Raw genomic sequence first — 13,330 nt, 5'->3', positions numbered from 1 at the left:
AGTGTCACCAGAAATGAACACTTTCTAGACTCACCATGAATTTTCTAAGGTTCTCTGCAAGTCCAGGTAATTTGGTAAAAAAAAAAAAAAAAAAAAAAAAAAGAAAGAAAGAAAATGCCCTTCAAATATTTTTTCTGTTTAAATTTGGAAACCTGTGGTGAAAATCACTATTTAAAAAAAAAAAAAAGAGAAGCTTCAATTATATTAAGTAAAATGGCTCAGCTTAATTAATTCACTAAGTCCCTGGGTGACACTGGGTGTGGCTCAGAGAGATTTGGGAGGAATCCAATTTATCACTAGGAAGAATCGCCTGCACGGAGCAGCAAGGCAGCATCCTTCCACACCTTCCCAACACTGCAAGGAAAAGGCACAGAGAGGTCGGAATTCTAAACCACAGATCACACTCTCAGAGATAAGATTTATTTGTTGCATGAGGAAAAAAGCATGGATAGGGGGCTGGGGAGTAGAGGGACTACTTGCTTGCATGAAATTCTTTACACTTCAGTTACAAACTAAAGTCATTATTTTTCAACAAAAGAAACACCTCATAGTTTTCTTGCTTTGTAGACATAAGTCACACCTTGCCAAGTTTTTAATGATCTTCAATACACATGGCAATTAAGCTATTTAAAGTAAGCCCCAAGATGTATGAAAATCATAAGGCAATACAATCTTAGGGATTATTTTATTTTATTCCTCCTTTGCCCACTCCTTTACTATATTCTCATCTCTACCCCACTCTCATTCTCTTCTTCCTGCTATAATAATCTATAGTGATAACTAATGGCTAATAGAGATTATTTATGCTTTCTTCTCACCCACTGGCAATGTATTCCAACTTAGAAATCCAAGGTTGCTTCTTTATGCCGCTCAAGTGGAAGAGGAAGGAAGTGCAAGCCCTTCAGCCCCCCGCCCACGTTTCTGCTGGATTTTATGGGTGTGGCAGAGCTTAGACCTTTGCAGGTTTTTGCCCTTGTTTTATTCCCTGTTAAGTACTAAGATGATGAATAGATGCCAGCAGAAGGATGGACACCACTGGATTTTGTCATAAATGATACAGAATTTCATCCACAAGCAGGCAACCTGCGTGAGACTTAAGTACTCATGCTACATAAATGCCAGTCAGTGTAGTGTGAGCCCACGCCCTGAATACACCATTTCCTTTAGTCTGATTGAATGGTATCCTAAATACTGGCTAATGTGAATGGTACACAACAGTGGTATATAAGAGACATGACCATTTCACACAGAAGTACACATTTATAGAATGCATGAGCAAAGTAGGGCAATTTCTATACCTTTAATTTTCTCTTGAATATAAATGATGCTAAAACACAGGGAGGCATGTGGAAACCACTTATACATGCAACTGTAGCATATGAAGTATGTGGATGCTGTATACATTTACATGCGAATTTCTACAACTCTTAACACACAATTTCAGCTTCATCACTTTGCACATCAGAGTGAATGCTTGGGGCTGTTGGTGAGATAGAGCCCCAGGGAAGGCAGCTGTCTATATTTGGGGAAGGGAATTCCTTTAGCCCTAATTCCTTTTCTAAAAATCATACATGATTTCCTTTATTAAAGGAGATGTATGTATACTTGCATGTGTACACATAGGGTGGGAACAAATTATGAACCTGAATATTTTTCTTTCCAAAATTAAAGCTTTTTAAGTGGATAGCTTTGGCTTACTTAGTGCTCCACCTTCCTAAATTTTATTTCCCCAGCTCACCAGTGAAATAACCTCAGGACTTTTCTTTGACAGTGTTCTTAACCCAGACACCTGTATTTATTACATTTATATATTAGAATGAAGGAGGACACGAAGAGAAAATGCCCTGGTTTGATAAAATGGGCCAATGGAAGAAGCATCAATCTCTGTAACCATAGGGCAGTTTCAGGAGATGCTACAAATACCGCTCCCACTATCAACTCAATCCCCCACTATCCGACTTTTTCCCCCAAATAGCCCCACACAATCCAGGATGTCTGCTTATTTATTTATTTATGCCAAACCTCTACTCTCACTGCTCTGACACTCTGCTTCGGTCTCCCTTCCTCTTCCTGCTCCTTCTCCTTCATCCTCACTCCCCACCCTTCCTTCCAGGGCGCTGGCTAAATGTGCTAAGCTGGCAGGCTGCTTCTTCTCCACTCTCTTCCACCCCGTTCGGATTCAGGGAGTGCATTACAAATTGCCCAATTTCCAATACCTGCACTGGAAATTATACCCAAATTCTATCTCTTGCACCCCACCCCTAAGGCAATCAGTCTGCAAAGGGCTTCTTTGACCAAAATTGCCCCCACCACACCCCCACCCCCACCACGGTCAAGCACACGCACACACTCACCCGTATCCCACACCCATTTTTCTCCTTAACCTTCGCCAAAATCACTCAAATGCATTCCAACAAATGTTTGAAAGCTTCTTTTGGAGACTGCCATGGCATGGTCGGTTGTTGCGGAATACCACACTCGTCATTCCTTCCCACTCTCACCCCAAATCAAGTTTCTAAAATGTCTTTCAAGAAATAAGCGAGCAATTGGAAATGGCTGTAAAACCTGGGCAGTGGGGGAGGGAAGGAGGGGCTCTGATTCTTGCTAATCTTGGATGTGTCCCTCTTCCTGATGAAAATGAGTCACCATACTTATTATCCAGGATGTTAGCCTGTCTCTGGTCACTGACAATCTCAGGAAAGAAGTAAGGGAAGGAGAGAAGAGAAAAGACCTGGTTTCCAACAGGTAATACCCGGCTGTCTTTCCCATCCCATCGGAGCTCCTAGGGGCGTGGTCCACCCTCTCCTCCGACCAGCTGGTGCACAATCGGCTGCTGATCTTAGGAAGGGGATTTTCCCCTTCTGCACGGCCAATTTCTCCCCCAGCCCCAGTTGTCTTAGCTTCTCTTTAAAAAAAAAATCTATCAAATCACAGTTTCATTCATTGAAAAATAAATAAATAAATAAATAAATAAATAAGACCTGCACGTTTTTCCATAAATACCTGCGCCCCTTCGAAGCTCATGCATGTACGAAATAAGGCATCTTCCGCAGCACATGGGAGAAAATTGTATGAGAGAGAGGCAATACTCAGTCCTGAATATTATTTCCTCAACCCTGCTTTTTGCAAATAATATAAAGAATTGCCTCCCCATCTTGTAGGTAGACCCCATATCATCTCCCCCGCACCCCTTTCTACGTCCACACCCTCAAGACCAGAGACCTCAAATGCTGAGCATTCACTAATAAGCAAAAAAATATATATATTTCTAGCCAAACAGGCATGTTTTTTCTACCCTCTCCCTAATTAGTAGCAGCATTCCAAAACCAGAGCATGAAAGACAGAAAAGAATAAAAGCTGGGATGCAACCATCAGTTACCATATGCTAAGGAAGCGCGAGCACCATGGCCAGAGCAGAAGCAGTAAAAAAAATTGTTTGCCTTTATAGGGAAATACTGTACTCTGGTTATTTCACAACGGCAAGAAGCAAAAAATCTTTAGCTCTACCTGTTTGGTTCTTCTCATACAGCACAGCATGGTTGTCTCGTCCCTTGCCTTCTTCCTGCCTTCTCTCCTTTCCTTCTCTCTCTTTCTTATTCCCCCCCTCTCCACCTCTTTTCTGCTCGCTTGCTCACTCGCTCTCTCGCGCTAGCGCGCTCTCTCTCCCTCCCTCCCTCTCTCTCCCTCACACACACCAGGGCAGTTAGCAGCAACTGTAAGGTCCACAGCTATTGCTCATCGCACATGCTCGCTCTCTCTCTCTAGCGCTCTCTCTCTCTCTCTGATGCTCTCTCTCCGCTGTCCTCTCTTCTCTTCCCTCTCTTCTCCTTTTTTCTCCTCCCCCCCAATATCTATCTATCTGTCTTTTTCTTCCCTGTCTCTCCGTCTCTTTCTCGGAATTGTTCGCTAGCCTTCAGTGACTAATCACTTCCTCTGGCCCCTACCCCCATTCTAGACAGTCGCCCCCTCCCAGTCCCCTGCCAGCCTCATGAATATTTAAACACCTCCAATCTGGACCCAATTACCCACCGACTTTTCCACTGCATTGAGAGGGTAATGGGGTGGGGGCACAGAAGGATATTCCAGTCAATCCAGGAGATAGGATAGAGCATGTTTTAGGGAAGAGGGGCTTGAGGAATCCTTGTATTTCTTTAAGAACTCTTCTCCTCTTTTCCTACTATTATAAAAGCAAAGAACAGCTATTTCTAAAGAGGAACTGTAGTCAGTCCTATACAATATAAGTCATATCTGCCATTACATTTTATGCATGGTTAATAACTGAGGTTAATTTCCCTCAAAAAATGAAATAATATGTAAATATCATACACTGTTTATATATTCTTCTCAGTATACATATAACCTGAAATAAATACAAAGCTTAGATATGCACAAGCATATTTTATATATATTCCAATATCCTGGAAAAAATCCACATAAATATATTGCATTTTAAACATTCTAAGCACTTGAGCTCAGAAATAATAAATAATGTTTAATAATTGGTATCCATATCTAAAAATCACATGGTAGTTTATTTTTCTTAATGCACATATACCTGTTTGTAATTTGTGGTTTCTTCTAATTTTACTGAAAAAGCTGAGCACATTTAAACAGGTCTGTGTAATATTGATGGTGATCAAAATGATATTTTACAATTTGATCATGATAGATTAAAGTGAATTCATCTGGGATGAGAAGAAACGATATGTCATGAAGCCTACTTCTTAAATTCCTTCTATGGCCTTTCATAATTTGGGGGGAGGAACATGTGACTCTTAAAGTGTGTATAGCACAATTTTTCGTTATTTATTGTTGAATGAGTTTGAGTGTATTACTGAAGCTCTTTGCACCTAATTTTCTCATCTTTAAAATGGAGATAATAATGCCAACCTTGACAATGTGTTTTGAGGACTAAATGATATAACGCATGCAAAGCACAACAGTCTCTCTGAGTGTATAATAGCTTTACTTCAGAGACTGTACTTTTCTGAAACTCGGGTGACATTTGCAAGTGAGTGTCTCAAAGAAGTTTTCAAACTATTTCTTGTTGTTCATTAGTGATGACAAGTACCCCTAATTAAACAGCTCATATTCTTCATAGTCCCCTCCTAGACATAAACCTAGTTAATAAGTGGCAACTAGGCAGCTTATTATTAGGCATATTTCAAGACCACTGAGCTCAATAAGTGCTTAGTGCATTTTAACATAATTTAAGGTATATCTATTTCAAAATGGACTATCTCAGACAGGTACCTGGGGATGATGATGATGATGATACCCAGGAGGTGATACTTAAAATTAGCCTTAATTATTCCTCGGGAGTCTTCCTGAGAATGGCCTGCTTCAGATCCGCTGATTTGGTCTTTCATTCTTCTCAGTTTGCTTCCTAGTTTTCATATTTATGATTAAAAAACAGAATTAGTTTCTGAGTTTAATAATTTTTTAATGTTACAGTGGGCCCAGTTTTGAAAGCCCAGCTGCTTTCAGAACAGCCTTCCATGATTTTAAGTGATAGAAGAGGACAAAGAGTGGGTGAGAAATGGCTCCTACCAGAAACACTCCGGTTGCAGATTAGGAACACCCTACCTAGCCTGCTAGTGGCTAAAGAGTAATGAAGGGAGGAGGCAGAGAATGTGGGGATTTGGGATGATGGAGAAGAAATTGCTCCTTTTGGTGTTTAAACAGGATAACTCCATTGATAAGACCATTTCATAACTATGTGGCCAAACTTAAAGAGTGGGACTAACTCCTTTCCCTGTACTCACCTCAGCCATCCCATTTATATTTTTTCCCCTTTATTTATGGGAAGGAACCTTGGAAGCAAAGTGGCATAATGAAGTTAAACAAGCTAGGGCTTAAAACTGGGCACAAGCATTAATGAACTTTGTGACTAAATATGTGAAACCACCCAGCGCAGAATCAGCTTCCTCATCAGTTTACATGCATTATTTTATCTAATACTCAAAATGAGGTAGGCACAAGCAGTAATCCCATTTTGATGGGGATGCTAAAGCTAAGGGAAGTTAAGTGCCTTGACTAAGTCACAGAGCTAATAAGTAGTAAAGCTAGGACTCTAAAAGTCTTTTAACCACTAGGCTACGTCAATCACCAGTTAATAGGCCTCTACTCTTCATTACTTCTGGTCCTTAAGAGATTAAACTACATAGTGGCAGTTTTAATGTTGAAATGAAATCAGCATTCAATGTTGAAATGAAATCAGCAAGATCCATCTTTTAGGCCCAACTCTTACTTCAAGAGCCATGGAGAACAAGCTGATATCTGCATACAATAGAGAGCCCTCCATGTATTTCTGACGAGATGTCTGCTCCTTCAACCACCCTCAGGTGTCTCAGTGTGTAAGGTCCTCACCATTTTGGATGACTTCCTCTGGACATACTACATTCTGTCAATGAAACTTTAAAAATTACCTCCCAATTTGGGAGCTTAAACTTCCAAATTTAATTTGAATAACATGGAATCAATTCTAATGGATCTTTTTCTCTAAGCAATGGTGGTTATGGACGGCAAAAGAATAAGGGAGAGAAAAGCACAAACGGATATGAGCTTTGCAAAAAAAATATAAAAAATAAAATAACTGATGTCCCCATTTTTGCCAAGCAAATACACAATAGACCCACTAATCCTTGTACTTTATAACTAATCCTAGAAAATGCATAGGCTTAAGCCCCATGACTACCTTTTGCAATTTTAGATTGGCAAATTAACTCATAATACTATCAATTAACTTCTTGACTATAGGTTAGACAATAATAACATTCTAGAAAAAAATGAAGAGTGGTGGAGGCCAGGTCCCAGTTCCATGATCAGATCTCTTTGAACTTTATACTAAAGTGATACTGCTTGTATAATAAACCCAGAAGTCACTGGCCTTTACTAAAGGCTCTGTCAAATAGTCTACCATTTTAAGATTATGGCTGGTACTTGAGAGAAGATAATGTCATCAATTCAGGTAGAAAATATGTTAGTATTATTTCTCCCTTTTTAAAAATTTTATTTTATATTTTATTTTATTCTATTTTATTCTGAGACAGGTTTTCTCTCTGTCACCCAGGCTGGTGTGCAGTGGTGCAAACATAGCTCACCACAACCTTGAAATCCTAGGCTCAAGCAATCTTCTACCTCAGCCTTCTGAGTACACAAGCCTTCTGTGAACTAGAAGTACACATCACCACTCCTGGCTAATTTTTTTTTTTTTGTAGAGACAAGGTCTCATCATGTTGCCTAGACTGGTCTCAAACTGCTGGCTTCAAGCAATTCTCTCACCTCGGCCTCTTCTCTTATTTTTTCAGTGCTTAATCTAAGCCTTTTACTTGCTGCATTAGTTTTCTAGCATTGCCGTAACAAAATAGCACAGACTGGGTGGCCTAAAAAACAGAAATGTAATTTCTCACAGTTCTGAAGCCTGGAAGTCCAAGATCAGGCTGCTGGCCGAGTTGGTTTCCTCTGAGAGTCCTAAAGGAAGGTTCTTTCCAAACCTCTTTCCTGCACTTGCAGCTGGCCGCCCTCTGCTGCCTCTGCACATGGCATGGTTGTCCCTCTGTGTGCATGTGCACCCCTGCTCTCTGTCCCTGTGTATCGTAAGCTCCCCTTCATAAAGGCACCAATCAAATTGGATTAGGGCCCACACCTATGGCCTCATTTCACCTTAATTTTCTCTGTAAAAGGTCACATTAAAGATCTCCAAATACAGTCACATCTTAAGGTACTGGGAGTTAGAATTTCAACATATGAATTTGCAAATAAGGGGGACATAATTCAACCCAAACACCTGCTTTCTCTGTCCATACTTGCTGTTTTCATTCACTTAATCTATAGTTTCTATGTTGCAAAAATCATCCTGCCCTCAAGAAAAGTCACACATACATGAAAAGCAAAGCAAACACTGTGTGCACAAAATATGATTCAATGTCAAATGTGTTTGATAAGAATTCAAAATAGGAAATAAACCACTGTAGACTAAGATGGGCCTTTCTTTTCAGGATTAGGATTAGAATGAATAGAGAAGACATAGGAGTTTTAAAAAAGGGAAAGGGATGACATTAGAAAAGAGAAAATGCACAAATAGTCACTGCATGATCAAGGGACTGGCAGGATACAGAAGTGGGGGAAGTTGTAAAGGATACTGGTAAGAGATAATGTTGAAAAGGTAGGTTAAAGCCAGGTTAAGAGGGATCTTCAAGATCAGGCTAAGGGGATATATTAGTTTCCTAGGCCTGCTGTAACAAATTTGGTAGCTTAAAACAACAGAAAATTACTTTCTCACATTTCTGAAAACCTGAAGTCTGAAATCAGTTAGCAGGATTTGTTCCCTCTGGAGGCTCTGAGGGAGGATACATTCCAGATCTTTCTTTTAGCTTCTGGTGTCTGTGGTCAATCTTTGGTGTTGTTTTGAAGAAGCATCACTCTAATCTCTGCCTTCATCTTCATAAGACCTTCCCCTCTCTGTGTCCCTGTGTCTTTCCCTTTTCTTCATTCTTTTTTTTTTGAGACAGAGTCTTGCTCTGTCACTTGGGCTGCAGTGCAATGGTGGGGTCTCGGCTCACTGCAACTTCTGCCTCCCAGGTTCAAGTGATTTTCTTGCTCCAGCCTCCTGAGTAGCTGACACTACAGGTGTGTGCCACCACGGCTGGCTGATTTTTGTATTTTTAGTAGAGTACTAGTTTTGCCATCTTGGCCAGGCTGGTCTCAAACTCCTGACCTCAGATGATCCACCCGCTTCAGCCTCTCAAAGTGCTTGAATTACAAGCATGAACCACTGCGCCTGGCCCCATCTTTCTCTTTCTTAGAAAGACATCTGTCATCAAATTTAGGGCCCTCCCTAAATCCAGGATGATCTCATCTTGAGATCCTCAACTTCATTACAAATTACACCTGCAAAGACTTTTTTTCCAAGAAAGTTCACATTCAGTGGTACCAGGAATTAGGACTTGGACATAGCTTTTTGAGAAATGCAAGTCACCCTACTACAAGGGATTAGACCTAAGATTTGTGGATGGGGACATTTTAGAGAATGCCTGTGGTAACATTTTGTAGTATGAAATGGTGAGAAAGATATACTGGGGTCCTGTAAGAAAAACATATATCTGGGAGGAACTGTGGGAGAAAAAGTGAACTGTCACCTGTTAAGTACCTAATATGTTCCATATACCACATATTTTGTGCTTTACATATTTTGTTTCTTTTATCTCACAGGAGAATATCTAGGAGGAAGAGAAGAATGGAAGAACCAAAAGTTGTACAGAGATTGAACCTAGACAGCCTGGAAAATGAGAATTATAAAAGTCAGAAAGGGACCTGGTTTTGTGAGAAAGGTGATGAGTCAAGCTTGAAAGTGTTCATTTTATGAAAGCATTGACATGTTCAAGAGCAATACAGGATCAGATGGTAAGAAACAAGAGTCAGAATTGTCTTTCTATGGGTCATTGTTGGAGCCATCAAAGGGAATTCATTTTGTGAGCTACAGTGTGCTATAGAAATCAGAGGACCAAAGAATAAACTTTGAGAAATGTTCAGGATTCAGGAACTTAAAGACAGGATCAAGAAAAGAAGCCATCAAGGGGGTAAACTAGAGGTAACAATAGCCTAAAAAATGCTTGAGAAAGTTCCTTGCCTTTATCCTCTTAAAATGTCATTTATAAATTCAATTGATTTGTCATTATTTAAATACCTGCATTAGCAAGTAAACCAGGTGTGATTTTATAAGTATCCATAGTGAGAACTATTCATGGAATGACACACCTCTTTCCAGAGGAAGGGAACGTTCTACATTGTGCTGTCTCAAGATGTTAATTTTAAACATCCTGAATGGAAATACTGAAATTCAAAAACCATAACAATAGTTGGTCAGAAAACAATATATCATCAAGACCCAAGATTTGAAGTAGGACAACATGGAGGTGGACTGACGTTAAACTAACATCCTCTTAGCTAAAAAGTAACAAAACAAAAAACACAACAAAGAAAACTCCAAATTAAAATCTTTACTTTTCAGTGGTGAGATTCTTACAGCACTTGGTTTCCACACCTTCTCGGTTATAGTGGGGCATTTTCTACAGTAGAAGATGCCTCATGTGCGTCTACCAGGTGAAGAAGCAGCAGCAGCAGAAATCATAAAATTAGATCATTGCTCTATACAAATCAAGCTGAAATAATAATTATATCTAAGAGTGTACTGGGAAATCTTCAATACGCCTGTGGACTTTTAAATACTTTTTAACAGCATTCAGGGCTCAGATGACCTTGGTCTGGGACAAATTTCTCAAGGTCTGTTAGCACCAAACCACCCTAAATGTGGATTCCTCATGTTTGCCCTGTTCCATGGCTTGGCACCCAGCAGTACAACATTAAATAAAATCTCTCTCAAATAGAAACTTTAGAACTAGGTATTCAACTACTTGCTGTGAATATACACAGATGGCTCATAGATACCCCAATCTCAAACTAAAACTCAACTTGGCCTCTTGGCTGCCAGCTTGTTCCTCTCCATGTATTCCCAGTATTAGTAGAGCACCCCATGATTCATCATTCACCCTAGTCAGCATCACCTCCTCCTTCTCCATGACAACCACCACTCCGCAACCAACCAGTTTTCGTTTCCTCCTAAATGTTCTGCCCATCTTTATGTCTGAAATATTCTTTTTTAAGTCGTTCTTCTTCAATTCCTCTAACGCAGGCCTTCAGCATTTCTGGCCAAGATTATTGCAATAACATTCTAATTGGTTTTGCTATTTTTGTATTTACCCACCATTTAGTTCTACCTTCCACACTTCACCCAGATGGATCTATCTAAAATGAAAATCAAACAACACCCTTCCCCTTCCTAAAATCCCTCTGTGGATCCCTGTGCCATAATTAGTCAGTCTCAAACTTTCAGCACACAAAAGAACCGCCTGAGGAACTTGCTAAAAATGCAGATTCTCTGTACCTCTTTAACAGATCATTGGACTTGGTAGATGGGAGGAAGTGCTTAGAATCTGCAATGTGTATAGTTATCGTGTTTTTTTTTTTTGTTTTTTTTTTTGACGGAGTCTCGCTCTGTCGCCCAGGCTGGAGTGCAGTGGCGCGATCTCGGCTCACTGCAAGCTCCGCCTCCTGGGTTCACGCCATTCTCCTGCCTCAGCCTCTCCGAGTAGCTGGGACTACAGGCGCCCGCCACCACGCCCGGCTAATTTTTTTTGTATTTTTAGTAAAGACGGGGTTTCACCGTGGTCTCGATCTCCTGACCTCATGATCCGCCCGCCTCCGCCTCCCAAAGTGCTGGGATTACAAGCGTGAGCCACCGCTCCCGGCATAGTTATCGTTTTGGGATAAGGTTGGCACAGTGATCCTTGGATCACACTTCGAGAAAGAATGGTCTGAGGAACAAAGCTCAAGCTCGAATTAATGACTCCTGAAACTGTTCTGGCGGTATCTTCTACCTCTCCCCATTTTACACTTTATAATGTAATGATGAAATCGTTCAATGAACACCCCATCTTGTTTCCATTCTTGAAGCCATTCTGTTCCATATACTTAGAAAAATTTACCCAGTTCATATGAGTCTTGAAAACTCAGTAAACAGACAAATAGTAAATTTCCCTGAGCAGCCTTCTCTGAACTCCCAGAAGAGATTTGCTCACCTCCTCTGGGTCTCATAACACGCAGGATACAGTATTTTATTGGCACTTGCCACACTAATATTATTTACTGTCCTCACTCAGATGTAAGTTTTTTGTTTGCAGGGGCCCTCTCTTATTCGTCTTTTTACTCCTAGCACCTGTCCTGGTGGCTGGCACATAACAAGTACTCAGCAAATATTTTCTGACCAGACCTGGATTGTTGTTCTGAGATGATGATGCCAGGCAGAGCCTGCCAAAAGCTTCCAGGCAGACATGGCTGCATCTGGTTCCAAGGAGAGGCTTGCCTCTATGATATGATGTCACCATATTAATTAGGCTGATAGCCTTTCAGTACGGCATCACTGCCAGGATTCACCCTGCTTCCTGTAGGCAGACAAGATTTCTGAAGCCAAGATCTGGATGATTTAGGGGACCCTCCAAAACTCCATCCATCTTTCCAGACTTGTCTCAAGTCCTTTCAGAGTTCCTCCTTCCAGCACACCATGGAAGCCACCTGAATTTCTGAATAGCCAATATTCCATAATAAAGAAATCTTAGTGAGGGAGCCCTGTGCTGGTGGCACAGGAAGAGAAGATTTTCATCTATGTAGCCCATAAGCTAAGACTTAACTTGTCACTCAGCTCCAGAGGAAGTTTATGATTGAGTGAAAAATCTAACTCAGGGGCTTACTAGTGCATTAAGCAGGTAAGGTGAAAAATTCCATTAAATTACACCAACTTCCACCACCAACACACCATCACAGGCTGAAATCAAAGCATTCCATTGGACTTAGTCATTGAAGTAGCCACAGAACTTTTTGCATACCTCTTTTCTATTTGCCTTTCAGTATTGTGACAGTTTATTTACAAGCCTATATCCTGCCTAAAGTGCACATTTCTGGATGGCAAGCACCATGTCTCAGTTTTTAAATTTGTTTTTTAAATTTGTTTTAAATTTAAACCATTTAAACACCAATTTGTTGGTGTTTCCAGCAGGGATATATATGGGCCTTATCTGGCTTAAAGAGTATATGATTTGGAGGGGCCCTTCTTTAAGAAAAAGAATACGAGTTAAGTATGAAATGAATACTTATATAGAATAAGGAAATAAATCACAAGTTATATATTTTTAAACATTGATATCTATCACAAACATCATAGCATTCAGAAACATAAATGTATTATTTTCTTTAATTTAATTTAATTGTACGTTCTGGGATACATGTGCAGGTTTGTTACATAGGTAAAGGTGTGCCATGGTGGTTTGCTGCACCTATCAATCCATCACCTAGGTACTAAGCCCCGCATGCATTAGCTATTTATCCTGATGCTCTCCCTCCCACTCCCCTTCTCCTGACAGGCCCCAGTGTGTGTTGCTCTCCTCCCTGCTTCCATGTGTTCTCATCATTCAGCTCAAAATTATAAGTGAAAACATGCAGTGTTTGGTTTTCTGTTTCTGCATCAGTTTGCTGAGGATAATGGCTTCCAGCTCCATCTATGTCCCTGCAAAGGACATGATCTTGTTCTTTTATATGGCTGCATAGTATTCCATGGTGTATATGTACCATATTTTCTTTATCCTGTCTATCATTGATCGGCATTTGGGTTGATTCCATGTTTTTGCTATTGTGAATAGTGCTGCAATGAACATACGCATACATGTATCTTTATAATAGAATGATTTATATTCCTTTGCGTATATGCCCAGTAAAT

At 40.3% G+C, this 13,330-nt stretch overlaps 1 protein-coding gene across 2 annotated transcripts in view; it reads right to left on the bottom strand.

Annotated features, from left to right (window-relative positions):
* GAP43 (growth associated protein 43) overlaps nt 1-3,861 on the bottom strand; it is a 100,125-nt gene extending 96,264 nt beyond the window's left edge. The window contains exon 1 of one of the 2 annotated variants that reach the window (XM_055259649.2): nt 3,508-3,861. In XM_055259649.2, the coding sequence (XP_055115624.1) occupies nt 3,508-3,537 (30 nt within the window). In that variant the 5' untranslated portion in view covers nt 3,538-3,861. The remainder of the gene's footprint in view (nt 1-3,507) is intronic. The other variant, XM_055259648.2, reaches the window with a different exon arrangement.
* Between the last annotated feature and the right edge of the window lie 9,469 nt (nt 3,862-13,330).

This window comes from Symphalangus syndactylus, chromosome 21, assembly GCF_028878055.3.
Source record: "Symphalangus syndactylus isolate Jambi chromosome 21, NHGRI_mSymSyn1-v2.1_pri, whole genome shotgun sequence".
Lineage (NCBI taxonomy): Eukaryota > Metazoa > Chordata > Mammalia > Primates > Hylobatidae > Symphalangus > Symphalangus syndactylus.
The sequence above is the reverse complement of the archived record's forward strand: the minus strand, read 5'-3'. Positions and strand labels throughout refer to the sequence as shown.